The 27,758-nt window shown below is 36.1% G+C and overlaps 1 protein-coding gene across 2 annotated transcripts; it reads left to right on the top strand.

Moving 5' to 3' along the window:
• The first annotated feature begins 14,861 nt into the window (after positions 1-14,861).
• On the top strand, positions 14,862-27,687 carry slc34a2b (solute carrier family 34 member 2b). Of its 2 annotated transcripts, none has more exons than XM_042712588.1 (13): positions 14,862-14,959; positions 16,304-16,355; positions 16,460-16,582; positions 16,664-16,792; positions 20,202-20,345; positions 20,963-21,074; positions 21,306-21,501; positions 22,053-22,148; positions 22,700-22,820; positions 24,043-24,210; positions 24,763-24,879; positions 25,918-26,042; positions 26,127-27,687. In XM_042712588.1, the coding sequence occupies exons 2-13, from the start codon at positions 16,307-16,309 to the stop codon at positions 26,664-26,666; spliced, it is 1,920 nt and encodes a 639-aa protein (XP_042568522.1). In that variant the 5' UTR covers positions 14,862-14,959; positions 16,304-16,306; the 3' UTR covers positions 26,667-27,687. The 2 variants fall into 2 exon arrangements, with proteins under 2 accessions (XP_042568522.1, XP_042568523.1); XM_042712589.1 differs by having other exon boundaries at positions 14,909-14,959; positions 16,299-16,355.
• Positions 27,688-27,758: the final 71 nt, after the last annotated feature.

Raw genomic sequence — 27,758 nt, forward strand, 5'->3', positions numbered from 1 at the left:
AACCAGATACTAACCCTGAACCTACCCCTAAACCTAACTTAATCCATGTTGTTACCATGTACTACTAGTACTTTCTTACGTAAGTACAGGTTAGTTCACAAACTGTAAAATAAAGTGCAACCCCATAATGAATTTTATCCAGCTTTGATTAATGCAGGCTATCTAAGCTATAGGCAGTGGAGATAGAAAACACACCCAAGATAAAGACTATAAATAGTACTGTATCATTATGATTTCACTATGATTATGATTCATACATCAGAAGTACCATAACTATGTTCTTAAACATCAACATTACATCTTTCCTGTCCTGAAGAAGACATGTGACTTTATTTGATAATTTTTTTTTTTTTTTTTTTTTTTTTTTAATTTTTTTGGTAAAGTTTAGTGAGAGAAATATGGTACATACAGTAACGTTGTATATGTGATGGCATCTGATATTATACTGTACTGCCATAATACTTTATAATGTTGTAAATGTTGGAATGTTTATTATGCAGCAAGTGAAATCAGAATCTATTTAAGTATGAAACATTTCAAGTAACTTTGATTTACTTGTAAGATTTTTTTCTGCTTACATAACCGTCAAACTGTCTGTCACATGATGTGCTCCTCCATAGTGATATCATCTGTAGGGGTCGGGTCAAGGCCAGCAGCTGAGGTTTAGTATTAAACACCATCATGCCCCAGATTACAACACACTAACAGTTACTGTCAACAGTCATGCAAACGGTCAGTATCACATGGATGCATTTATGTCTTCTGAATTCATTTAATCCACATGCAACCATGTAAATCAAATCCATTGAGCAAGCAAAAAAGCTGATATATATTATATTTTTTTTTTCTTCTTTTTTTTCAGTTTCAAACACTATGTGGTAAACAATGGGATGAGTTGGTTGGAAATTTAAAAGCTGCACCACTTTAGGGACAAAGGTTGCCTTTCTCCTTTGTGTTCTGCAGACTGGATAGCAAAGCCATTGCCCTGAGAGGAGCCACTCAAAAACAAAAAGTAGGACAAGTGAAGGGTCTTGTAAGATCCTGCCAGCCAACCTCAGCATTTGTTGTTCATTTGCTGTTTACTTAAAAAGCCCTGAAAAGAAGGCCAATAATTTTTGAGCATACTTTAACTGTGCAATCCAGACGACTTTTATTTTGAATACTGATCAAATTAAACCAGCAGACAATGAAAAATATAGTGACACTTTCAATATAGGAGAATTCACAAGTTCACACTTACATATTGTAAACTGAGCAAAGGTTATATTTATTTGGCATGCTGTCCGGGGAGAGGGCTCCGAGCGTTTTTTTAGCCCGGATCCAGAGCGCTCCCCCAAAGATGCAATTAGTACGGGACAGCAGCCAGAGAGGAGCGATGATAACCTCCCAAAATTTGCAAAGCTTAAGATTGGTGGGGTGCTGGATCTCGCTTGTAGTAGCAGCACTGTTAAGGCTTTAGAAGAGAGAACTAGAGGCTTCTGTGGAAGCGGGCACTGCTGCGGTATCTGAAAAGAAAACTCCTGTGGGAGTGGGAACTGCTACGGCATCTGAAAAGAGAAAATGGCTTCTTCGGAAGTGTTCACTGCTGCAGCAGTGGAAAATACAAACAATGGATCCTGCAGGAGCGGGAATGGCTGCGGCAGTGGGGAAATATAGAAAAGCTCCTGCATGAGCAGGGACTGCTGCGGCAGTGGGAAAATATGGAAAAGCTCCTGTGGGAGCGGGCACTGTTGCGGCAATGGGGAAATATGGAAAAACTCCTGCGGGAGCAGGGACTGCTGCAGCAGTGGGGAGATATGGAAGAGCTCCTTTGGGAGGTTGCACTGCTACAGCTGTGTGGGAATATAGGTAAGGCTCCTGCAGGAGCAGGGACTGCTGTGGCAGTGGGGAAATATGGAAAAGCTCCTGTGGGAGCGGGCACTGCTGCGGCAATGGTGAAATATGGAAAAGCTCCTGCGGGAGCAGGGACTGCTGTGGCAGTGGGGACATACGGAAAGAGGCTCCTGCGGGAGCAGGGACTGCTGCGGCAGTGGGGAAATATGGAAAAGCTCCTGTGGGAGCGGGCACTGCTGCGGCAATGGTGAAATATGGAAAAGCTCCTGCGGGAGCAGGGACTGCTGTGGCAGTGGGGACATACGGAAAGAGGCTCCTGCGGGAGCAGGGACTGCTGCGGCAATGGGGAAATATGGAAAAGCTCCTGCGGGAGCAGGGACTGCTGCGGCAATGGGGAAATATGGAAAAGCTCCTGCGGGAGCAGGGACTGCTGCGGCAATGGTGAAATATGGAAAAGCTCCTGCGGGAGCAGGGACTGCTGCGGCAGTGGGGACATACGGAAAGAGGCTCCTGCGGGAGCAGGGACTGCTGTGGCAGTGGGGAAATATGGAAAAGCTCCTGTGGGAGCAGGCACTGCTGCGGCAATGGTGAAATATGGAAAAGCTCCTGCGGGAGCAGGGACTGCTGTGGCAGTGGGGACATACGGAAAGAGGCTCCTGTGGGAGCAGGGACTGCTGTGACAGTGGGGAAATATGGAAAAGCTTCTGCAGGAGGTTGCACTGCTACAGCTGTGTGGGAATATAGGTAAGGCTCCTGCAGGAGCAGGGACTGCTGCGGCAGTGGGGAAATATGGAAGAGCTCCTGCGGGAGCAGGGACTGCTGCGGCAGTGGGGAAATATGGAAGAGCTCCTGCGGGAGCAGGGACTGCTGCGGCAGAGGGGAAATATGGAATATGGCACAGTGGTTCTCTAGGTCCTTGCTCATGATGCGCATATAAGTATATGTTAAAGTGTTCCTGTGGCTCAGTGGTAGAGCATTGCATTAGCAGTGCAAAAGGTTGTGGGTTTGATTCCCAGGGAACACATGTTAGGTAAAAAATGTTAGCCTGAATGCACTGTAAGTTGCTTTGGATAAAATCGTCTACTAAATGCATAAATGTAAATGTAAACTAAAGCTGTTTGAGGCTTTAGTTTGGTCAAGATGATCTGAAACATCACTTTACTGGAGTGGCTGACCAGACTGATTGTTTTGTAATTCTGGCACAGCTGAAGATTACCTTTCTTGGGAAGGGTTATAATTAGTGATTGCGTCTATATTTTTGGACATTCACCTGTCTGCCAGATCTTGTTGCAGATTTTTGTCACTGGATCCCCTCCATTCTTTATGAGTTCAGCTGGGATTTTGTCTTCCAGCTGCCTTCCCACTTTTCAGCTATCTTACTGATGCCTCAACCTCTTCCTTGAGAATGGGGAAGTTGTCATCATTTGAGGACTCTGTTGCCTCTAGCACTTCTGGGTCTCCTTTGGTCTGATGAGTTCTTTTTTTTTTTTTTTTTTTTTTATTGAAGATGGCTCCAGACAAAGAAGGTCAGTGGATTCATGACTGTTAGGAGATAAGGAGAGATAACCAAGAAGGGTGTAGTTCTAGTATACTATTTTGAGTGGAGGTAGACAAGTTTTCCATGGATATGTACTCTATTAATAAATTTTTCCAAGTTGTAATGTGTATGGTGTTCCTTGATTTCCAGTTCATGAGGATAGTTTTCTTGGCGATAGTTAGAGCTACTAGGAGTAATTGACTGTTTGTACTGTTTAGATTGATTATGGATATGTCACCTAATATACAAAGGGAGGGGGACAGCGGGATGTGACATCCCATAAATTTGGATAGTGAGTTAGTAACATTTTCCCAGAATTTTTTAACTGAGGTGCAATCCCAAATAGCGTGTAAATAGGTGTCTGGAGTGTTTTGTGTCTGATGAGTTCTTGACAGTACTCAGTCCATCTGCCTGTAATGTCACTTGCTTCTGTGAGGCATTTCGCACCTTTACCTAGTATGGTGCTGACTTTTGATTGTTTTTGTTTGTTAAGGTCTTTCACAATTTGGAATGCTTTTCTGCTGTTGTTCTTTTTCAAACTATTCTCTATTTCTGTGCACTGCTGTCCTATCCTGTCTTCTTTAGCCTTATCCATGTTTTTTCTGATATTTTTATTGATTTCATGATATTCTGCTGCCCCAGTTGTGTGCCTACAGTTTTTGAGATCTCTCCAGGTGTCACGCATTTCGAGAATCTCTTCTATAACCTAAGATTTATTCTTTGAGCGATGGAGGCCAATGATGTCTTTGGCAGTTTCTCTCATGACTGTATTGAAGGTAGTTGTCATAGCTTCAACATCTTCATCAATCATTAAGAGTGGTGCAAATTTTCCTCCAATTGTGGCTCGAAAGAACTCACAGATGTGAGTTTAAAGTTGAACTTGATCCTGGTGTTCTTTGGCTTAATTATTTTCTTCAACCTCATTCAAAAGTTAATTATCACCAGATCGTGGTCACTCCCAAAATCAGCCCCTGGTATTGTCCTTGTTTTTGCTCTGTTGATGCCAAATCGGAAATGGTTTTGGACCAGTATATAGCCAATCTGGTTGTGATGGGCTCCAGCAGGTGTGTGCCATGTCCAGTGTTGGGAAGCTTTATGTTCACCACAATTAATTTCAGTTCATATCTCAGAATGTGTATTTTTTGTTTGTAATTTCACAGTTGAAATACAATAAAATAATAATGAAGTTGGAAAGCGCTGCATTTCTATCACAAATGTGCCAAATCTGCTGATGTAATTACAACTGCTAGGTGATAGAGAAGGGGAGGGAGAAGCCGGGGCAGAGCTGAGCTCTCGTGCCTCCGTTGGTAAAATAAAAAAAAAAAAAATTAGCCATGTGGGTTTATGATGCATCTACATGAATGTTTATTGCATTATTTAATTGCCGCGTGTTACCTTGATGGTGTTTAGTATTTGCGTGAATGACTCTGTGCACCTTCAGTATATTAGTATATACTTCAATTTGTGGAAAAGCTACTTGTGATAAACTGATTCTTCATATTGCTGTCTCTTTTACCATCTGAATTATTATGGTGGTTGTCAGTTTATGTTAAAGATACAAAACAGATTTTAGTAGCAGATTTGAGTGTTTTTAGTGCATTGTTGAATTTAACAGTTCACACAATTGTTGTTTGTAGAGATTTGTCTTGAGTTTTACAAGTTATTTTTTTATTTATTTATTTTTTTTTTTTTTTTTTGAAAAAATTATTCTGGTAACCACAGCTGCCAAAATGATTTTGTAAAAACTACAGATTATTATTATTATTATTATTTTTACTTTTTCTTCAGTGAAAGGTTAGATTTTGGAACATTTTTTAAATAAAAGATCAGTAGGATTAACAATGTAGATTTGTTTTCACATCCTTTTTTTTTTTTTTTTTTTTTTGGGTCATATTTACTAAGGGTACCAACAATTCAGTTCTGACCACGCCTATAGCTAGCATATGTGTAGTTTAGTGTCTTTATACACAGTATTTGAGCCCATAATGCAGCGATTGTATTGAAAATGATTGTGATCAAGTCTGTTCCTGTATTGTAATAAACTGTTCACGTGCAGTCAGTCGTGTGTGTGCTTGCGCAGATGCTCATCACGCTCTGTGCAGTCGTCACATCTCAGGGTTTCAAAGGTCAGAGGTGGTATGGCTACAAGAAACATCCTTACGTGTTGGACTTTGTGGAAAATTGTGCCATTAGAAGTGCATTTGCTTATCAGTTAATTAGTAACTCAACTTGATAGCTTAACTGCAGTTTAAAGCCTCATATGCTGTAAAGAGTTTTATAACTCTTTTATGTAAATTTTGCAGTGTACAAACACACTAGTAAGATGCCTGAGAAATAGTTGCTTGGGAACACTTTGAACTTGTTCTTATGTGTAATATATAAAATATGTCATAACTTGAGGTACATTTTGTTATCTGTATTTATCTCTGGCATTTATTTTGTGTCAAAGTGCCAATTGTAATCCTTTCAGCTTTGATATTCATCACAGATTTATTCCAGTAGTATTTTGTCAGTGCTTTGACTGTGTAATATCAAATATTTGGAGGAATGTTCTTGGAGAATTTTCTTTGGTATGTTTTTGGTGAAGTTATGTCAGAAGCAAGCAACAACAAAAATGTCATTGGTTGTGTTTATTAAAAATGAATATAATGTGTTGTAATCATGTGGAATGACAACTCAGAAGAAGGCAAGCTCCACTCACATTGGTGCAGCACAATGATGTACAGATGACTGGTTCCTCATAAATGTGCCCCATATTGGGCCAGACATCACCAGCTACTGTTCCATAGATATCACAATTTTCTGATATTGGTACTACTGTTTTTGCTTGATTTATTATTTTTAATTATTATTATTATTAGCTAGTGCTGTTGCAAATGTTCTAATGCTTAAGTACACTCTTAAAAATAATATATATATATATATATATATATATATATATATATATATATATATATATGTGTGTGTGTGTGTATATATATATATATATATACACACAGTGGGTACGGAAAGTATTCAGACCCCCTTACATGTTTCACTCTTTGTTATGTTGCAGCCATTTGCTAAAATCATTTAAGTTCTTTTTTTTCCCCTCATTGATGTACACACAGCACCCCATATTGACAGAAAACACAGAATTGTTGACATTTTTGCACGTTTATTAAAAAAGAAAAACTGAAATATCACATGGTGCTAAGTATTCAGACCCCTTTCTCAGTATTTAGTAGAAGCACCCTTTTGATCTAATACAGCCATGAGTCTTTTTGGGAAAGATGCAACAAGTTTTTCACACCTGGATTTTCTGCCATTCCTCCTTGCAGATCCTCTTCAGTTCTGTCAGGTTGGATGGTAAACATTGGTGGAGAGCCATTTTCAGGTCTCTCCAGAGATGCTCAATTGGGTTTAAGTCAGGGGTCTGGCTGGGCCATTCAAGAACAGTCACGGAGTTGTTGTGAAGCCACTTCTTCGTTATTTTAGCTGTGTGCTTAGGGTCATTGTCTTGTTGGAAGGTGAACCTTCGGCCCAGTCTGAGGTCCTGAGCACTCTGGAGAAGGTTTTCATCCAGGATATCCCTGTACTTGGCCGCATTCATCTTTCCCTCGATTGCAACCAGTCGTCCTGTCCCTGCAGCTGAAAAACACCCCCACAGCCCCCCACCATGCTTCACTGTTGGGACTGTATTGGACAGGTGATGAGCAGTGCCTGGTTTTCTCCACACATACCGCTTAGAATTAAGGCCAAAAAGTTCTATCTTAGGCTCATCAGACCAGAGAATCTTATTTCTCACCATCTTGTAGTCCTTCAGGTGTTTTTTCATGTGTCTTGCACTGAGGAGAGGCTTCCGTCGGGCCACTCTGCCATAAAGCCCCGACTGGTGGAGGGCTGCAGTGATGGTTGACTTTCTGCAACTTTCTCCCATCTCCCGACTGCATCTCTGGAGCTCAGCCACAGTGATCTTTGGGTTATTCTTTACCTCTCTCACCAAGGCTCTTCTCCCCTGATAGCTCAGTTTGGCCGGACGGCCAGCTCAAGGAAGGGTTCTGGTCGTCCCAAACGTCTTCCATTTAAGGATTATGGCCACTGTGCTCTTAGGAAACTTAAGTGCAGCAGAAATTTTTTTGTAACTTTGGCCAGATCTGTGCCTTGCCACAATTCTGTCTCTGAGCTCTTCAGGCAGTTCCTTTGACCTCATGATTCTCATTTTCTCTGACATGCACTGTGAGCTGTAAGGTCTTATAGAAACAGGTGTGTGGCTTTCCTAATCAAGTCCAATCAGAATAATCAAACACAGCTGGACTCAAATGAAGGTGTAGAACCATCTCAAGGATGATCAGAAGAAATGGACAGCACCTGAGTTTAATGTATGAGTGTCACAGCAAAGGGTCTGAATACTTAGGACCATGTGATATTTCAGTTTTTCTTTTTTAATAAATCTGCAAAAATGTCAACAATTCTGTGTTTTTCTGTCAATATGGGGTGCTGTGTGTACATTAATGAGGAAAAAAAAATAACTTAAATGATTTTAGCAAATGGGCTGCAATATAACAAAGAGTGAAAAATTTAAGGGGGTCTGAATACTTTGCAACAATTATTATCATATATATATATATATATATATATATATATATATATATATATATATATATATATATTATTATTATTATTATTATTATTATTATTATTTATTTATTTATTTTTGATAATAATTGTTGCATGAGGAACCTTTAATAGTCATGGAATCTTGTGGGAAAAAATGGTCTTCAGAATATTACAATGTTTATTACACTAAGAAGAAATGGTTGGTAACACTATCTATGAAGCTTGTATTTATAATATATTATAAGGGTATTCTTAAGGCATTATAATGAATGCATAATGCATTGTAAAAAAGAAAAAAAAACATAATATGTTGTATCATCTCATAAATTAATAATAACAAGACTTATAATACATTGTAATACTTACTCGTTTGTGATTATACCTTTTATGAGTAAGGTTATTTATAACACACAATTAATACCATAGTAAATCCACATATCCTCATATCATGACATTGTTTATTTAAGATCTGCACTGTATCTTACTACATCTTGTGTGTGTTTAGGAGTGACTGAGTGTTTTCTGGGAGGTTAATGTTAATTTTGCTGTTAGTTAGTTTAAGATAAGTATTTTTATACTTTCAAATGAAAAAATTATTATTATTTTTATTTTTATTTTATTGTCCCCGTAGTCTACTGACTGTAAGAAACTTTGAAACTACATGCCAAATAACTCTCAATAGAGTATTTGTAGACTTAGGTTAAGGTTAGGTTTGGTAGAATAAGTTGACGTACTGTACTTGCAAAGTTGCTAATAGTTTAAATGTAGTTGCAAAGTTACTTATCAACAGTTGTCTAAAGAGTAGCATCATAATAACCATACTAATATAACAATAAAAATTGTTCAAAGCAAACGTGTACACATTCATCTGATCTGATATCGGATCTTATGGCTCTTTGAGGGAAAAAAAATATACCATTATTATTATTTTTATTATTTATAAGTGGTCTTTTTTGCTTTAAGTAAAGTGAAGTTACTTTAAAGCAGACAAAGACCACTTTTAAATAATAAAACCACATTATAAAGCCTCTTTTGGTTGTTTTCATGAAGACTTTTTGTTTGTCATTTTACAGAAAAAAACTAAAAAGATGTAGGCCTACTAAGTTACTGTGCAGATCTTAAACACTAGCAAGTTATGAGACTTATAATACATTATAACTATGGGAAATATAATTCATTGTAACTTAAGTGGATACGTTCATTGTGTGTTATAAATAGTCATACTCTTAAAAGCTATAACCACAAATAAGTATTATAATACATTAAACTGTTCTTGTGATTATTTATGAGATGATATTAAACATATTAAACAAATACGTTTTTTATAATGCATTATTAATTAATTATAATGCCTTAAGAATACCCTTATAATATATTATAAATACAGGTTTCATAGAAAGTGTTACCAAATGGTTTGGAACCTTTGCTTTTAAAAGTGTTTTTGAACCAACTTTGCTACTAAGTATGAAGCTTTTAATGTAACTCCCTTACATTGTGGTGATGAGTTAATATTTTCTTCAAAAATGTAAAAACATGACTATACTCTGTGGAATTTGTTACTGCAACCTGCAGTGACCTGAGGTTAAGAGTCTTGTAATAGTTGCACACCTTCACTGAAAAAAAAAGGTCAGTTTTCACTCAAAAAGTGTTAGTAAATTTCACAAACTATTACAAAGAAATTACAAGTAACACACTGAATTAAATGTGATTTTTTTAAGTAATAAAAAACTAAAAATTATTTTCTTGTAAAACATACTCCAAATAAACTAAATTCAGATCAACTTTTACAAAGCCATTAACCACCAATCAGCAATATGGTGACATTGACTTTGAAACACTATTGATTACCTTCTAAAATCAAATAAAATAATAGCATTTCCCCCAGAAACATTTCAATATGTTGCTTCCTCTCTCTATCTGGAAAATAGAAAGTGATCTGTGAATGCTGAATAGTGAGCAGAGTAACAAAGAGCACTATTGCGGTTCTATTAACCATATCGTCCTGAAGAACCTTTTCTGGCTGAAATGGTTTTTTGTGTTCAAGTTTATGGTTCTTTCTTCTCGCCTTTTTGTTTTTCACATCTGTAACTGTCAAAGCACCTCATTACTGATTTTCTGGAGCTCAGCCATCCAACACAGACTATCAACACACTCTCAACAGGTGACTTTCTTTCTTAAAATGTCTATACATTTACGCTTTCAATTCATTTGCATTCATGTCTTTTTCTCTTTTTAGTTTAACAGAACATTTAAGCGTAAGCAGCTTTGTTAAGCTGAGGATACCTCTCTCCTCTTCTACACTAAGAAACAGAGATGTTGAATTTATGATCTATAATGTTATTAATAGTGATTAGTGAAGGAGCGGCATCTCCAGGGCAACACTGCTCCACCCTCGGGATACTCACCACAATAAATATAAGATTTCAGTCACAAAAAAATCTATGATCTCATAACTTTATATCACTTTTTTCCTTTTGACTTTGTGAAGGGCTCACATTCTGTCCACTTTTGCTACTTTTGGCTTTCATAAACTTTTTTTAACATCACATTTTGCATCATGTCCCACAACCTCATCACATTCTGTTGAGAGAAACTACTGCTCTAATACACTAAAATGCACACATAATGATGGACCTAAAGGCATCAGTGTCAGGGTTCTGCCATGACAGCTTTGTCTGTGTTGTCTGTGTTTAATGTCTCTTTGTTTGTCTTGTGCCTGAATACATTGCTTTGTCTTTGTTTGTGTCTGCCATGTGTTCCTCTGGTCCCACCTCCTTGTTTCCGTGGCCATGCACTCTTTTTTAGCCTTTGTCTTCTCCTCGTTTCCCTGTCAACAGCTGTTGAACATATTTCTGTAAACTCTTTTAAACGTTCAAAATAACTCAAATAAAATAAAACAAATGAAATTGGTGTGAACCAACAGGCAGGGAGTGTCTTATTAGAACCCTTTCCTGGTACCTTTTAGAACCATTCTTCTTAAGAGTGGCATGGGATGTTATTGCTAGTGTTTTTATCATGCAATTAAATAATTATTTTAACTGTTCTGATATCTGATATTACAGTCTTGTGCTATTATGACATCCCCTCAAGAGAAATATCAGCTAGAATAAAGTTCATCAATTTCCTCTCTATAGTGTAATTCAGATAACTTGGGTTCAATTGCAGTATTTAAGGCATCTGTCAATTTTTTTTTTAATTAATTTATTATTATTATTATTATTATTATTTGTAATTTTACCTCATCTTTTTCAAATTAATGATTATTCAGAAACAATGATGACAGTTGAGACCAGGCTCTTTAACTGCCTTTTAATGGCTGCTTTTCATGATAACCTCTTCAGACTGATACCCTCATATAACCCTGCCACGATAGTGATGTCAAACAATTTCCATCCAGTTCTTTTTCTTGCCATTGTATCAGTTAGCAGGTGTCTGAGCCTGACTAACTTTAGATGTCATTTCAGAATTTTCTTTGAGAAATTGGTTAAAGTGCACTGCTAAATGCACTGACAAGCATTTATGGTAAACTAAAATATACTTTAATGTCATTTCTGTTGAAATTTGTATGTCATGTATTGAAATATATTTGTAATGAAGTTGCATTTTAGTATATTTAAAATATATATGACACAAGCACAATGTGCTTAGTATGTTAGTCAAAATAAATAAAGTTAAAGTGTGATTAAAAATGTTTAAATGTACTTTAAAGTAAAACTTTTATCTTGGCATTACAAAGTGCACTATTTAAAAGTGCAGTGAGAAAAAAAGGTCATCAAAATGTCTCTCTTTAAGATCACCTAAGTGGCCTTTTATTTAATCAATATTAGATTATCTGTAAGTACAGTGTTTTTTTTTTTTTTTTTTTTTTTTTTTTTTTTTTAATGCATTTTTTTTTTTTTTTTTTTTTTTTTTTTTTGCTCTTCTTTTCCACAAGAGTAGGTATATTCTTTCATAGAAATATGACCTTAAATTAGGACAACACTATTCATTTTTTAAATATACAGGGTTTGGTGGGTTCGGCAGAACAGGAATGACCAACAAACCTTTTATAAACCATTTTAAATATTTATTCTTACACTAATATAGACTGATAAGTAGTCAGTTAACAGACACTTTACCCCATGTGACTACTACACTTATTTCACGTAAACTCCCTGGAATAACTGAGGTTAAGTGTTTTGTTCCGTGAACACGATGATAGTTCATGAACACACCTCTGGATGATCTGCGTGTCACAGCAGGACCCTGCTGTTTACAAGTGACACACACTACACACACACTCAGTGCTAATGAAATAAATCATTTGGATCCAGAACGACTTTTATTTTCAAGAATTAGTGACATAAGGTGCCAGCAGTGAGCAGCTGGCAATCATATGTGCTGAATTCTGCATTCCATGCAGTTATCTTTTTATGACTGTGTGGGCAGAGATATTTTGTTTCACAGGTCAAGGGTTTTCTTTGAGAAAGATTTTGTTTACTCAATTTTCCATGCAAATTAGTTCAGTGTCAAGCATCTGCAAGGCTGGCAATCTGTAGACACATTATTAAATAGAGGACATTTTAGTACATTTTTTCCATGTTCTTATAATATTTTTTATTTTGCATTGCATTGCATTGTTTTTTTGTTGTTGTTGTTTTTTTTTTTTTTTTTTTTTTTTTTTAAGAAATACTCGCCAACATAAGAAACTAAAGAAACAGGTCAGTTTATTTTTTTTTCTTTCTTTATTTTATTTTATTTTTTGTAGTAGTAGTAGTATAGTGTACTGTAGTGAGTAGCAAATACCACTAAATCTGGTATGTGATTTTAATATGTGTCTATGAAATTTTTTTTTTTTTTAAGATTGCTGTTTTTATAAAATGGGAAAAAAGCATATTTATATTTAGAGTGCCTGCATGCCAAAAATATGACAAACAAAACATCTGAATAGTGAAGAAAAAATGAACTGCTCAGACGGGTGGGGAGTTTTCCAAGCATTCAGAGCTTTAAGTTATGTTTGCATCAGCCTTTCACCTTGTTCAAGTAAGACTGTGATATATTATATCATCTGCTCTCTTTAGTTTCAGGAGTTGAACCGCACAAACTCAGTGAACCTGACGATAAGCTAATTAAGCTTTTATCTGAATTATTTTACTGTCGACGTGAAAACAACAAACGGTGTTTATTACATTTAATATTTAGCTAGTCAGAGTAGTATAATACATGCCTTTAACTTTCTTATGACATTTTTATCTGATTTCATAAAGATAAAATAAGCACTGCAGCAGAGAGAGTAGAGAATTCATAATAAACCTACAACAACACCAAAAAAAACAGTTGCATGACATTATACTTTTTGTTTTCAAATGTGTATCGTAATAATTTGTTGTAACTATTCATTTAATATTCAAATTCAAATGCTCCGTCAACATGCTTAAAATATATCTTAAATATTTAATATTTTATGTGTAGTATGTTATGTTTAGAGTTTAGTATTTTATAGATTAAGATAATATTATTAAGACAATACAATTATGTTTGTGTGATGTTTACTGTGCCTATAATTTTATTTTCACTGTTTCACCGAATTTACAATAAAAAATTACAAAAAGAAAATATTTCATTGTTTTTCTTTCATTGCTTTTTATTTCACTGTTTGTTTTTCTTTGTTGTTTTCTTTTCTTTTTCAGATATTTTTTTTCTTTCTAAATAATGATTTATTTTGATTCTTTATTGGAAACTTTTAAAGTAGAGTTGTGGTTGTTTTAAATCATTATTTTTCATTTTTATTATTTAGTGTGATTGTAAACTATTTGTTATTGCTGCCTTTTTGAGCCAGGATTCCCTGAAAGAAGAGCTGTTGTCTCTCAACAGTATATTTTCCTGTTTAAATAAAGGATATAATAAATAATAATAAATAATAATAACAATTTATTTTCTTTTCAAATTAACACTTAATCTATATATATAAAAAAAATTACTAGTGAATAAAAACTTAAATAAATAAAAAACAATTAAAAAATTTTTTCCATCCATGGATTTTAGAGGAAATACATATTTAGAAAAAAAAAATGAAATTGTTTTCTTTCTCATTCAAATTTCCAAACAAAAATAATAATTGTATCTTCATGGCTTTCGTTACAATGACATTTTTACGCTTACATTTTGTATTTTGTAAGTATTTTGCATATTTCAGTTTTGTTTAAATACATTATTATTGTGTGCACATTATATGCATTTTTAAAATTTGGCTAAGTAGCTTTTTTGTTTGATATTGATGTATCAAATATCTATTAGCTATTTACTGTGAAATGATTAAGCTGTCCAACTATCTACATGTATTATATAGACATAAATACTGGACACTTTTTAAATACTGTATACTAAAATTTAAAATAAAATACCATATAGTCATACTAATTTGAGTAAAAATATGAATACTATTTCAAGTCCCCTCTGTTAGTTTATTATTTTCAGGGTCAGTATATAACAGAACTACCTTTACATGCTGTTGCAGATTGTCCAAAGTACTGTTGTGATTTAGGGAAGTGTGTGACACATTTAGGCTCATCTTGAAGTTGAGCTTGGCTTTCAGACCCCAGCTGTAATATGCCCTTTTTTTCAATAGAGGGCAGACTCTGATAGTGACAGATGAAAACTATATGCTGATATGTTATGGTTTAATAAAATGTCATGGTTTACATGCTAGAATAGAATAGAATAGAATAGAATTTTAAACATTTTACGTATATGCATGCAACGTATGTGCATGCATGGTCTGCATGGCAGCAGGATTGTGAGTTGTTTAGAGGTTCTGTCGGTCTGTTTGAGCTGATAATTGGCCTTTATTTGAGGCTGCATGCATGCGCTGTGAAGTACCACCCGCTCTGGACTTTAGATCAGTGACACGAGCAGGACTTTCCTGCTGCAGGTGTATATAAGACACCTGCGCCTCCTCGACAGGTACATCCACTGGACTAGCAGCACACACACACACACCGCACAGGACAGGTAGGACAACCACACTAAAATAATGCTGCTCAGTGCTTGGAAAGCATGCTTGGTATTACCTGATAACTTTAAAAACAAATTAATATGTGCTTTTGTATATCTCTAAGACAAAGATTTTAGGATCTTGAGCTACAAGTTCTTGTAGGCAGTGCAGTGTTTCTGTCTTTAGTGGTCTGGGTGTATCTAAGTAAGGATGTGATCACTGTCGATGAGTCTGAATCATGAGTGTCAGGGAGTGCTTTATATCTGTCATCAAACTGTTGCTTAACGGTGTGGTGGAAACTGATAAATACTGGCGTATATCTGCTGACAGACTGATCGTTGTTTCTATAAGCGAACACAAAGAATCTGTGAGCATTTGTGAGATATTAACACATGGGCAATTCAACACAATCACGACAGGTGAGCCAACGATCAGACAAAGAAAAAAAGAAAGAAAGAAAGAAAGAAAGAAAGAAAGAAAGAAAGAAAGAAAGAAAGAAAGAAAGAAAGAAAAAGAAAGAAAGAAAGAAAAAGAAAGAAAGAAATGTTTTACTTTAAATGTTATTGTTTTTAATCACTGCTTTCTAAATAAGAAATACTTTTGTATTTGTTTTACTATACTCTTTTTTACAGTTACATTCACTAGTTTTTTTTTTTTTTTTTTTTTTACATTAAACTGTTCATTTTTATAAACAAGAAATTTTTCTAAGAAAGAAAGACTTATACTTTTTTTTCCCTTTACGATCCGGGTTTTACTTTATACTTTTGTTTGTATGTTTGTTTGTTTATTACTGTTTTCTTAATGAGAAAGAAAGAACTTTTTACTTGTACTTCTACGCTTACTATTTTACATTAAACTGTCCATTGTTTTAAACAACGGTTTCTAAGAAAAGGAGACTATACTTTTTTTTTTTTTTTTTTTTTTTTAATGTTTTCGGTTTTTAAATGATACTGATTATTGCTTTTAATCAATGCTTAAATGAGAAACAAATAATTATTATTTTTTTTACTTTCCCTGTTTACGTTTACATTTGTTTACTTTAAATTGTTTATTGTTTTTAATCATATCACAATAAGAATGAAAAACAATGAGAAACATCTTTTTACTTGTATTTGTATTTTTTTATTATTTTTTTATTTATTTATTTTACTTTAGTGTTCATTGTTTTGAAACACCGTGTAATTCAAAGAAAGAAAGAAAAAAAAGATGTTTGACTTTGCTTTCAAGTTTTTTTGTTTTAGCCAGATGTTACCAAACTTTTGGGACACAAATAAAGCAAAGCATTTATGTGGTGCAAAAGTGAATGTTGAGAAAATGTTACATCGTAACATGTTATTATTTATATGTTTATGTGAGTGAAGACGATGCCTCCGCTGCCTGAGACTCATCCCGCCACGCCGTCAGCGGAACTCGGTAAGTGTCCCGTAACAAACCACGTCCACACAGAGTCGCACTTCCGTCCTGCCCTCTGTTCCTGGTTTCTGTCCGTCTTCAGACGCGTGTCTTTTCTCTCACAGACGCACACCGCGCGCGCAAAGATGCGACGGATCCCGAACCGCCGACAGATGAATCGGAGCCGGAGGAGGAGGTGGACCCGTGGGACCTGCCCGAGCTCCGGGACACCGGGGTGAAATGGTCAGGTAAGTGTAACAGTGCGAATGAAGCGCGGGCGCGAGCTACACTCCTGCGCGTCACGCTCTTTGTCTGTGTTTGCTCTGCAGATCTCGACACGAAGGGGAAAGTTCTGCGCGTTCTCAAGTCTATCGTGAAGTTTATTCTTCTGCTGGGTTTGCTCTACGTGTTCGTCTGCTCTCTGGACATCCTGAGCTCCGCTTTCCAGCTTGTAGGAGGTGCAGTAAACTTTCTTGAGCTTCCTTTGAACCTTACAACTTTTTTTTAATGAAAAATGGTTTTGTTGTTGTTCCTCTTTTAGAACTCTAGGACTGTGCTAAACTATACAATGAAACAGTGCATTGCACTACACTATAAAATAAATAGACCTTTTGGTATAGTCGGTGGCTTTTGGAAATTGTACTTATTTATGCACTTTTAATAAGAATCCAAAGTACTGTAACCTAATAGTAGGCTATGCCTTTATGGGAAAAAAAATAAAAATAAATAAATACCAGGAAGACATTGAAACATGAGGCCCTCTTCTATGGAGGTAGAACTGTTGCATAATTCCAAATAAATTAATTATTATCCACTAATAAATGTAAAGAGATTAACAAAAAAATTAAACATATTGACAAATAAATAGAATGAGATCCGCAAATAAATCTTTGAGTTTCACAAACATTAAATTCACAAATAAATAAAATGAGATTTGCAAATAAAAAACCTATTTACAAATATATTTTTATGTCAAAAACACAGCTTTGTCTGGCATTGAAGGCATGTGTTTGTGGATCGCTGTGTGCATTTGTGGATTTTAAAACTTTTTTACCATCAAGATTCTGGCAATTCACAAACGCGTGACTCCACCCACCGTCTGCTCGAGCCAATCAGATAACAGCCACACTTCGCTGACCAATCATAGTATGTTCTCACTATAGCCAATCATGTTTTGCTTTACAATCAGGGCGGTCTCGATAACTTAGTAAATCTGCATTGGCTCAAATAAGAAATAACTGACTAATAAACAACTGGATTCAACCTGGGGTGTATTCCAGAAAGCAGGGTTAACTTACCGTGAACTAAACCCTGAACTCTCGGTTGATTAACCCCAAACCTTGCTTACTCGAGGTATGTGGTTCCAAAAACGCATCCGGGAGTAAGTTCATTCAACTCAGAGTATGTTCCCGGTTAAAACTCAAGACATTCTCAAAAGAGCGACGAATCGACGAGTCACTATGGAAACGGACGCTAAGAAAAAGCGTGCCAAGCTGTTTCTTTCTTCTTCTTTTGTTCATTTGTTGTTTACATGCTTAGTGCATATCGCAACCTAATTGATGGCTGTGCAATCATTTAAATTTTTTTCCATTTAATCTTTAATCCCTGAGAAGAATGTGAATTATATTGTTTGTTTTATGCTAATTATATATTAAGTCATATCAGATATGTATTTTGATTTTAGAATTTAGAGAATATAGAAAATGCCGCTCCATGTGTGAGATAATATAACATGTAATAAATAAAATAAATATATAACTTAAACATTACTTTGTCATAGTGTTTTATAATGTATACAGATAACTCTTATATATGCCAATAAAATAAATAATCATATTAGAATAATATATTACCTTATTTATTATTTATATTAGCGCTTCCTCATTAACATATCAAATATAGGCTATATATATATATATATATATATATATATATATATATATATATATATATATATATATATATATATATATATATATATATATATATATGATAGGCTATATTACATATTGTAATATTATATAATGTTGTGCGCTGTCTGTCATGCCCACTGAAGGCTCGCTGAAGTGAACTAACCTTGGAACAGAAGCTGCTCCGGAGCAGGTTAAGTTCAGAGAGTGAGTTGCTATGACTACTAACATGCCCTGAAAGTTACCTCCGTTTTTTGGAACCGAAAGTTGAGGTTATCCACTTACTTACTCTTAAACATACCCGGGTATGTCAGATAACCTGCTTTCTGGAATACCCCCCTGATGATACGTGTTTGTGTACACGATAGGCTGATTCACGAGCTCGAGAGCTGATTGAGACACACCCTGTGTTTTTCCAAAACTTGGCACTGAACAGCGTCTTGTTATCTGTGGAGCATCTTTATGATTTGATTTCTGCATAGACCTGTTTGCCTCTCTCATTATTTACACTACATGTGTGAATCAGTGGGCGGGGCTAAACAGGTATTGATGTAGAATTGGTGGGCGGGGCTAAACAGGCAGCGCTGTAGAAGCAGGCAGTGATCTTCTGTGGAGGCGGGGTTTAGACGCTCTATAACTTCATTAAGTGGCACATTCCAAAAGCTGTCGTTTTGGCAATTTGGCTTCAAGATGTTTTTGGACTAACAAGAAGGTTTTGAGTTCTGAAACTTACAGGATGTTTTTTTATGTCAAATTATATGTCAAAATATCAAGGGAATTTTGATTTCTCAGTTCATGATTTATTAGTTGTTATTGCTATGTAAGTTAATAATAAATTCATAATTTGATATACTGTCTCACTTTATCAGTATCAACCTGTCTCATGCTGGAAAAAAGGGATCCTGTAAAAAATTTAAAAAGCTTTATATTATCATTATTATTATTAACAAACTGGGAGTAGATATTTATATATTGATATATTAAATTAGCCATGAAAAAATTTGTGATTCCAGTGGTTTCAAAAGCTATGTTCAGTTAAAACTGTTATTGAGAGGGGAAAAATAAATATGATTTCAGTTTACAGCCTGATTTTATGCATTTTTGTATTTTTTGTATTTAGATTGGAGTGTATTTTAATCTACTGATAATAATTTATTTGAATATTCCATTGAATTTAAACTTTTAAGGCCCTTTGCTTGAAAGTGCTGAGTTTTTTTGTTTTTTGTTTTTTCCTCAATTTTCAAACACACCTGATCCAGCTAATCAAAGTCTTCACGATTACTAGAAGCTTCCAAGCAGGTGTGATTTGGAGCTGGTTGGAGCTAAACTCTGCAGAGCCGTGGCCCTCCAGGAATTGAGTTTGAGACCACTGCTTTTGTAGGACACCAGTGATCATGTACTTTAAACAAACGGTGCCTTATCATAGCAAATCGGTTTAACGTGGTTAATGTATAATGGAGGGTGGTTGTCTCTGAGCAGAAATGGATGTGCTGTGGACACAAATGTGACCTGGAGCACAAAACCAGTCTTAAGTCGCTGGGTTATATTTTTAGCAATAGCCAAAAAAAACATTGTATGGGTAAAAATTATCGATTTTTCTTTTATGCCAAAAATCATTAGGATATTAAGTAAAGATCATGTTCCATGAAGATATTTTGTAAATTTCCTACCGTAAATATATCAAAATTTAATTTTTGATTAGTAATATGCATTGATAATTATTATTTTGGGTAAATTCAAAGGTGATTTTCTCAGTATTTAGATTTTTTTTTTGCAGCCTCTGATTCCAGATTTTCAAATAGTTGCATCTCAGCCAAATATTGTCCAATCCTAATAAACCATACACCAATGGAAAGCTTATTTCTTATGATATTTAATTTTCAATTTCTAAAAATTGACACTTTTGTGGTCCAGGGTCACAAATGGCATGGTTTGCTGGTTTTGTCCTTGTGCTCAGGGAAGGCAGCTGGCGATATCTTCCAGGACAATGCGGTTCTGTCGAACCCCGTGGCTGGTCTGGTGATTGGAGTCCTGGTCACTGTTCTGGTTCAAAGCTCAAGCACCTCGTCCTCCATTGTGGTCAGCATGGTGTCCTCTGGATGTGAGTTTTTCTGTGTGTGTGTGTGTGTGTGTGACTCATGCTCATACAGATATCTCCTCCCTCATGATAAGCACTTACATGTAAGAACAGTAGCACAAATTGTAACTGAGTGAAAAATCAATATCCACTGTAAAATGTGCTGTAAAATTGTTGTTACCTTAAGGCACTTCTACCTGACATCACCCTTGAAAATGACTGTGTGTGTGTGTATTCTACCACATTCAGATTGATTCTGTCTTATTTTTCTATTTGAAATGTATTGGCATATATTGTTCACTCACTACAGTTCAAAAGTTTGGGTTCCGTTTCTTTTTTTCAGCAAGAATACATTCATTTGAACAAATGTGATGGTAAAGACATTTATAATGTTACAAAGGATTTCAGTTTTAAATAAAGCATCAATTCAGTATATTAGAATGATTCCTGAAGGATCGTGTGAAACTAAAGACTGGAGTAATGATGCTGAAAATTCAGATTTGATCACAGGAATGCATTACATAACATTTTTGACTATTTTTGACCAAATAAATGCACCTCTGGATAACAGACAAAACTTTTTTTTTTTTTAAACTTAAAAACTTGTGTATCTATATATTATTTTTCATTGTAAATTGCAGTGTTGGAGGTGAAGTCTGCAGTGCCAATCATCATGGGTGCTAATATCGGCACTTCTGTGACAAACACCATCGTGGCTGTGATGCAAGCGGGAGACCGCAACGAGTTTCGCAGGTAAACCCAACTAAGGAGTTAGTTTTGTATCTATGCAGTCATGGAAAACATTGAACCATTGGGTCTCAATAGCATCATTTTTTTTGTATGCAAAAACAGGCTTTACATAACTCAGAATGGTGAAAAAGTTGATCTAGCATTTTTTCAGTAAATTTGAATTTACTTGCTGATGAAAGAACTCGAGTTGAACATCTGAGAAATGGGTTTTGTCATTGATTCTGTGTACCTCAGGGCATTTGCTGGAGCTACGGTCCATGACTTCTTTAACTGGCTGTCTGTCCTGGTGCTGTTGCCTCTGGAGGTGGCTTCAGGATACCTCTACAGACTCACTAAACTTATAATTGATTCCTTTAACATCCAGACGGGTGCAGACGCTCCAGACCTGTTAAAGGTCATCACCGAACCCCTCACCAAAAACATCATTGAGGTGAGATCAGTGGATCTATTAGGTTTTACCATTCAACAGTATCCGTATGCAACTGTATCAGGCAGCTGATCGCATAAGCTCCACTGTGTCCTTGATATTGTCCTATAAATAAACATTTAACAGCAGCAGGTTTATTAGGCTGCTGTCACTTTAAGACCTAATGTACAGATCAAATATACTGACACACATCCATTTTTTATTTCTCTCAAACCAACTGTTTACGAGGGCACTCGCTAAGATAGGAATTTCGACATAGTAGTGTGTGTTTATCTGGACGAGTACTGAATTGACTTAAATATGACAGTATTGTGCATTTTCAATTACAATGTACAACAATTCATTTTACAGCACTTTCATACATAAAAACTGAAGCACAAAACACACTGATGCACATTTTTTATTTTGCAGAATTAGAGTTAAAAATTCCTTTTTTTTTGCGAAATGTAATAAGACACTTAAACTAGAGGAATTTTGCGATCTTTAAGCACCTGCTTTGCTCTCTGCTGTAACATATGTATTTTCATTGAGAATCTTTTTCCTTGTTTTTCCAGCTGGACACCTCTGTGATCCGTGACATCGCCACTGGAGACCCTGCAGCCCGAAACAAAAGTCTGATTAAGATCTGGTGTAAAACAAAAAAAGTCACGGTGAGAATCTGAAAGTGGGTTAATTCAGTGCAGCACACCCACCATTTCTTATAGTCACTAGATTTGGCTGTTAAAACATGAGGAAATGGGATTTGTCACACTGATGGGAATTCAGATGATAAACACTGTTATGCAAGTCTTTTATCTAAATTCCAGACAAACCTAGCTCTGAGCATAGCTCTGTTGCTCTGTTCTAAACCTAGCGCATTGCCTTGCTGTCTACGTAGACAGCTTTCTTTAAAGGCAACGTTTTAACTGAAATTAAACCTCGTGTTTAAAACACTTTTCATAGGAATGTCAGCTCTGTGTAACATACAACATCATACACACAGAGATTCGAATACCAATTGCTTGTGGTGTTAGCATGATGCTAAGCTAACAATTTAACACCAATTACTTGATATGAATTGTTAGTTTATTTCTGCGCTATTATATATTGTGTATATTTCTGTTAGATTATCGTATTTATTCAGTGATAGCCAGGACAAAAGCTTCATATTCTCTCTGTTATGTAAGGTTTAGGTCTGAAGATGTATTTTTGTCCGTTTCAGAACCTCGTGAATATCACAGTCCCTGGATTCGTAAACTGCACACCTGACGCCCTCTGCTGGGAGGAGGACGGCCAGATCTGGACTCAAAAGAACCAAACAGAAACGATCAATTTGAACAAATGTAAGTGCCTCTGCTTTCTTTGTGGCTCTTGTAGCAACCAGTGCACGAACTTCCAGGATCAACAGAAGCTGAAGCCTAGTATCAATCCATTTCCCGTCTTACATAGCTGACTTATTTCAACTCTTAAGCCATCTATTGCCATTCGCTCTAACCTCCATGAGTACAATGGCTTCTCTTAAATGCTGAGCTTCACCTTTCCCCCCACCCCATCCATCTACTCTACCTTTTCAATAGGGCTATTCTTCATGACAGCCTCGGGCACCTGAGGCCAGTGCACCTGAACAAAGAGCCTCTGCCAGTTTGGCAGCAGGGCTTTTGCTCTCGGTATGAATTCGGGTGATTTAAATCAATGCAAGTAGTTAGATTGCATGTTGAAATTCCAGCCTCGACTTGGTTCAGTGGATTTGAGTATGTAATCATTCTGTGGTCCTTCAACTGTGAAAGAGTATGCTCTTTCAAGATGCTCCTCAAATGAGAATTTGAAGATCATTGTTGATATATTATGTCGCAGGTTTTTCAGTCTTTAATGCCAAGGACCCCAAGGTGTACTTAATATCTGAAAACAGCCCTCTGTATCTTTTAAGATTTGCAATATTATTTGTTCCATTTAAATTGGGATTTTTAACCAGAATCAGCTATTTGCATAAAGCTTTGTTAGTAATCTGATAAAAATACTAGTGCTGTCAATCAATAAAAAAAAGAAAAGAATAATATTCACACATTTTTCTGTAATTAATCACGATTAATTGCATATTAATATAATGTATTTGTCAATTTCACACTGAATCTCCAAATTAATGTTGAAACAACATAAAGGTGGCATATTTTATATATGTGTTTAATGGCATCTTTTTACTTAGTAGCCTCTTATTAAAGGGTTGTATGCTCGTTCACGGGAGAGTGGAGTCCAGGTGATGAGGTAGGATGTAGGCGTAGCATAAGCACCGGTGAGAATGTTCTAGTCTCGCGAGAACCAAGTTTTGTTTACAGCAAAGGAAAACCAGTGTCCTCTTGGCTTATCTTCTGTTCTTCAAATTTTGGGCTACCATCAACTCCCATTATAAAGCATGGATTAGCCTGGACATTATTTCATATAACTCCGATTGTCCACTCTGACCACCAGCAGAGAAACTGGTCACTAAATTTCTAGAAGTTTTGTGAGCGTTGATATATATTTTATGTAAGTTCTGACAGAGTCGTCCTCATCTCTCTCTCTCTTCAGGCACTCACATGTTTGTGTACGCTAATCTACCTGACCTAGCGGTGGGCTTGATTTTGTTGGCTCTGTCACTGCTGGCCCTCTGTACCTGCCTGATTCTGATCGTCAAGCTGCTGAACTCCATGTTGAAGGGTCAGGTGGCAGTAGTCATCAAAAAGGTGCTCAACACAGGTGAGTCAACATCGGAGATGAATCCTCTGCTGATAAGCTCTGCTGCTAATCGCTAACATTAACCTCTGATACACACTCTTTTTGACAATGTGCAGCATCACTAAACTTTTAAGTTGGAAGTTGAAGACAAAGACACATGTAGAAAATATTTGACCTTGAACTAAAAACATACATGTGGCAACGTGGCACCACCCTTCCCAGAGTTCAATCTTATCTCATTCTTGTAGGCGTAGCGCTTACTGGAAGTGTGTTAGCATGTATCCTGTCATATGATAGTCGGCACAGGTGATCCAGTCCTGCTGTCTGATGAGCTGAACAGGAACATGATATGAGCCTGAGTGTGTCTGAGTGCCACAGGTGTGTGTGTGTGTGCATGTGCTGTTGGTTTCAGACTGCACTCAGGTACATGCTCATAACTCCTCACATACTGTACTTACATTTTAGCCAATGCTTTGTGGGGAGTTTTAATGCAACCATCACTTAATAACAGGAATAAATAAATGTACTAAACATTGTTCATGACCTTTCTAATATGGCTTTAACTGTTGCCAGATTTCCCTTTCCCCTTCGCCTGGGTCACTGGATATATCGCCATCCTTGTTGGAGCCGGAATGACCTTCATTGTACAGAGCAGCTCTGTCTTCACCTCAGCCATCACTCCACTAGTCGGTCAGTATAGAAACCTGATTGATTGGAGTGGTTGCTAAATTGCTGAAGGTTAAAACATATTATGGTAACCCAATAAAAAAGCCTACCTAGACATTTTATGTAGTATACAAGGTATTGCATGTATCCCTCTTGGAAAAGGCAATCCCAGAATGTCCTACAGAATCCCAGGACAGACAGTGGAATATGTAGGGATGAAATAAGCTGATTTGGGCATTTAAATAGGTCAGTAAGAATGATTGTTCCTTTAAATCACTTTGTAAATACACCACTACTGTTCAAAAGTTTGGGGTCTGCAAGGTTTTTTTTTTTTTTTTTTTTTTTTTAGAAATAAGTTTTAATGCATCCTTGCTGAATAAAAGTTTACACTTATTTATATTATTTATATAAATGCTTTAAACGGCTTTTGAACAAAATGCTGATAATACATTGATAACAAAAAAGTATATTGAGCAGCAAATCAGCATATTAGAATGATTTCTGATGGATCATGTGACACTGAAGACTGAAAATTCAGCTTTGATCACAGAAATAAATTGTTTTAAAATGTGTTTGAATAGAAATCGGTCATTTTAAACTGTAATACTATTTTGCAATATTACAGTTTTTACTGTATTTCTTATTAAATAAATGCAGTCTTGGTGAGCAAAAGAGACTTCTTTGAAAAACATAAATAAATCCCACTCTCTAACTTTTGAACAGTAGTGTATTCAATAAGAAAAAAATACACTGTGTGCGATTGTACTAGTAATTTAGATAATTTATATTCATCAAGTTATTGATTACATTGATGTATTTGATGATTGACTTCCAACTCATCTTCACAGACTATTTAAAAAAAGAAAGAAAAAAAAAAACATTAAAAGATCATATGTATAACCAAATTAATATTCATGATGTGACACCACAGCCAGCAAATCTGTGCATCCCACCAATCAGTCTGTCCACCGCTTTAAGTTGTTCAGTCTAATTAAAAACGGTCTTATCTGATATTTGCATGCTGTATATTATGCTTATTGCAGTGTTTTTCATTCTCTTCAGGTATTGGTGTCATTAGCCTTGAGAGGGCGTATCCACTCACTCTGGGCTCCAACATTGGCACAACCACTACTGCTCTTCTAGCTGCCCTCGCCAGTCCTGGAGAGACACTGGCGAACTCTCTACAGGTTTGTTACTGCACTTATTTTCCTTTGAATTGATTTTATTACTGTGGGTGTAGATTAAAGACTATCATTTGTGTTTTCTTCCAGATTTCTCTCTGTCACTTCTTCTTCAACATCAGTGGTATCCTGCTGTGGTATCCCATCCCCTTCACACGCATCCCTATCCGATTAGCCAAAGCTCTGGGCAACCGCACAGCCAAATACCGCTGGTTTGCGGCATTGTATCTCATCCTGTGCTTCCTCCTCTTCCCGCTGTTAGTCCTGGGCCTCTCCATCGCGGGTTGGCAGGTCTTGGTGGGGGTCGGAGTGCCCGTGTTGGTCTTTGTGATCTTTGTGATCATAGTGAACATTACGCAGAAACGCTGCCCGCGTTTCCTGCCATCATTCCTCCGCAGCTGGAACTTCCTGCCCAAACCGCTGCACTCCTTCAAACCCTGGGACAAAGTGGTGACCGCCAGCATGACCTTCTGCAGGACTCGCTGCTGCTGCTGCTGCAAGTGCTGCAAAGAAAAAGAGAGGGATGAAGAGAAGGATGACATGAAAACCAAGGATAAGAGTTTAGAGATGTATGACAACCCAGCGCTCACTATAGAGGATGAGGCCAAAGTGACAGCAACGCATTTATAATGTTATAATTTATAACAAAATGTATTTTTTTCTGGTAATGCACAGAAAACAGCAAACTGGGTCCATATGCGACTTTGTTGTTGATGACTGCAAAATATTTAATCGCTACATTACATTTAAATCTTTGCAAAAGAATAGACTTCAGTTGAAGCCCCCGTGAAATCAGTATGTCCCCCTCAACTTATACGTCTGTACAGGAAAGAGTATTGTACTTGTCAGTCAATTTCATGAGGTCTTTAAGGACAAAGAAAATGCATTAGGTACATTGACCACAATAAAATGGAATCACAGTGCAGAGGTTAAAATCAATCTCTAACTGTTGATGAAGATGTTATTGTTGTTCTTTGTACATGATGTACCAGTGGAAAGAGTCAGGGCTATCATAAAAGTTTGTGTTTGCATAATTGTTCAGTATTTATGTCTGAAAATAGTAAGCAGGCCAATGAAAAATGCACACTCTTGGCAGTAATTTTGCACATTATGTGGAACTATGTAAAGATGCATTTGTATAGGTTTTTAAATATTTGTAAACTCAATTTTAGTTTTTTTTTTTTTGTTTGTTTTTTTCTGGTTGTACTGTTGCATTTTGTACGTTTTCAAGATTAAGCTTAAAATATGTCTCTACTCAGATGTAAAATATTGTCTTTAAATATTTAAGATAACATAAGGACATTGGATCTGATTTTGTATCTTTGAAAAAACACTGTGCCATTTAAAACCTGATGTTTACTTCAATACCTACTTCAGACCACTAAACTCTTAATTAATTTATGACTTCTTATCCCTTTATTGTTTTATGAGTCAAACATGCTCCAGTGTCTTATTGTTTTGTTTGAGTTGTTATTGCATCTACTTATCAGCTTGTGTGGGTGAGTTCTGAAATGATGTTGATGTTATCATAGAGTTTCTGGTTGTTATCACATTACTTACCCTATGTACTACACAGCAGAAGCATTAAGTTAAGACTACTTCACAGACAAAAATCTGAAAATACAGATGAAAGTACAGTTGTGCTCATGGATATCGTGTGTATTTACTACTAAGTGGCTCAAAGCAAAACTCTGAATAATCAAATATTTTATGGTATTAATT

The sequence above is a fragment of the Cyprinus carpio genome, chromosome A23 (assembly GCF_018340385.1).
Source record: "Cyprinus carpio isolate SPL01 chromosome A23, ASM1834038v1, whole genome shotgun sequence".
NCBI classification, from domain to species: domain Eukaryota; kingdom Metazoa; phylum Chordata; class Actinopteri; order Cypriniformes; family Cyprinidae; genus Cyprinus; species Cyprinus carpio.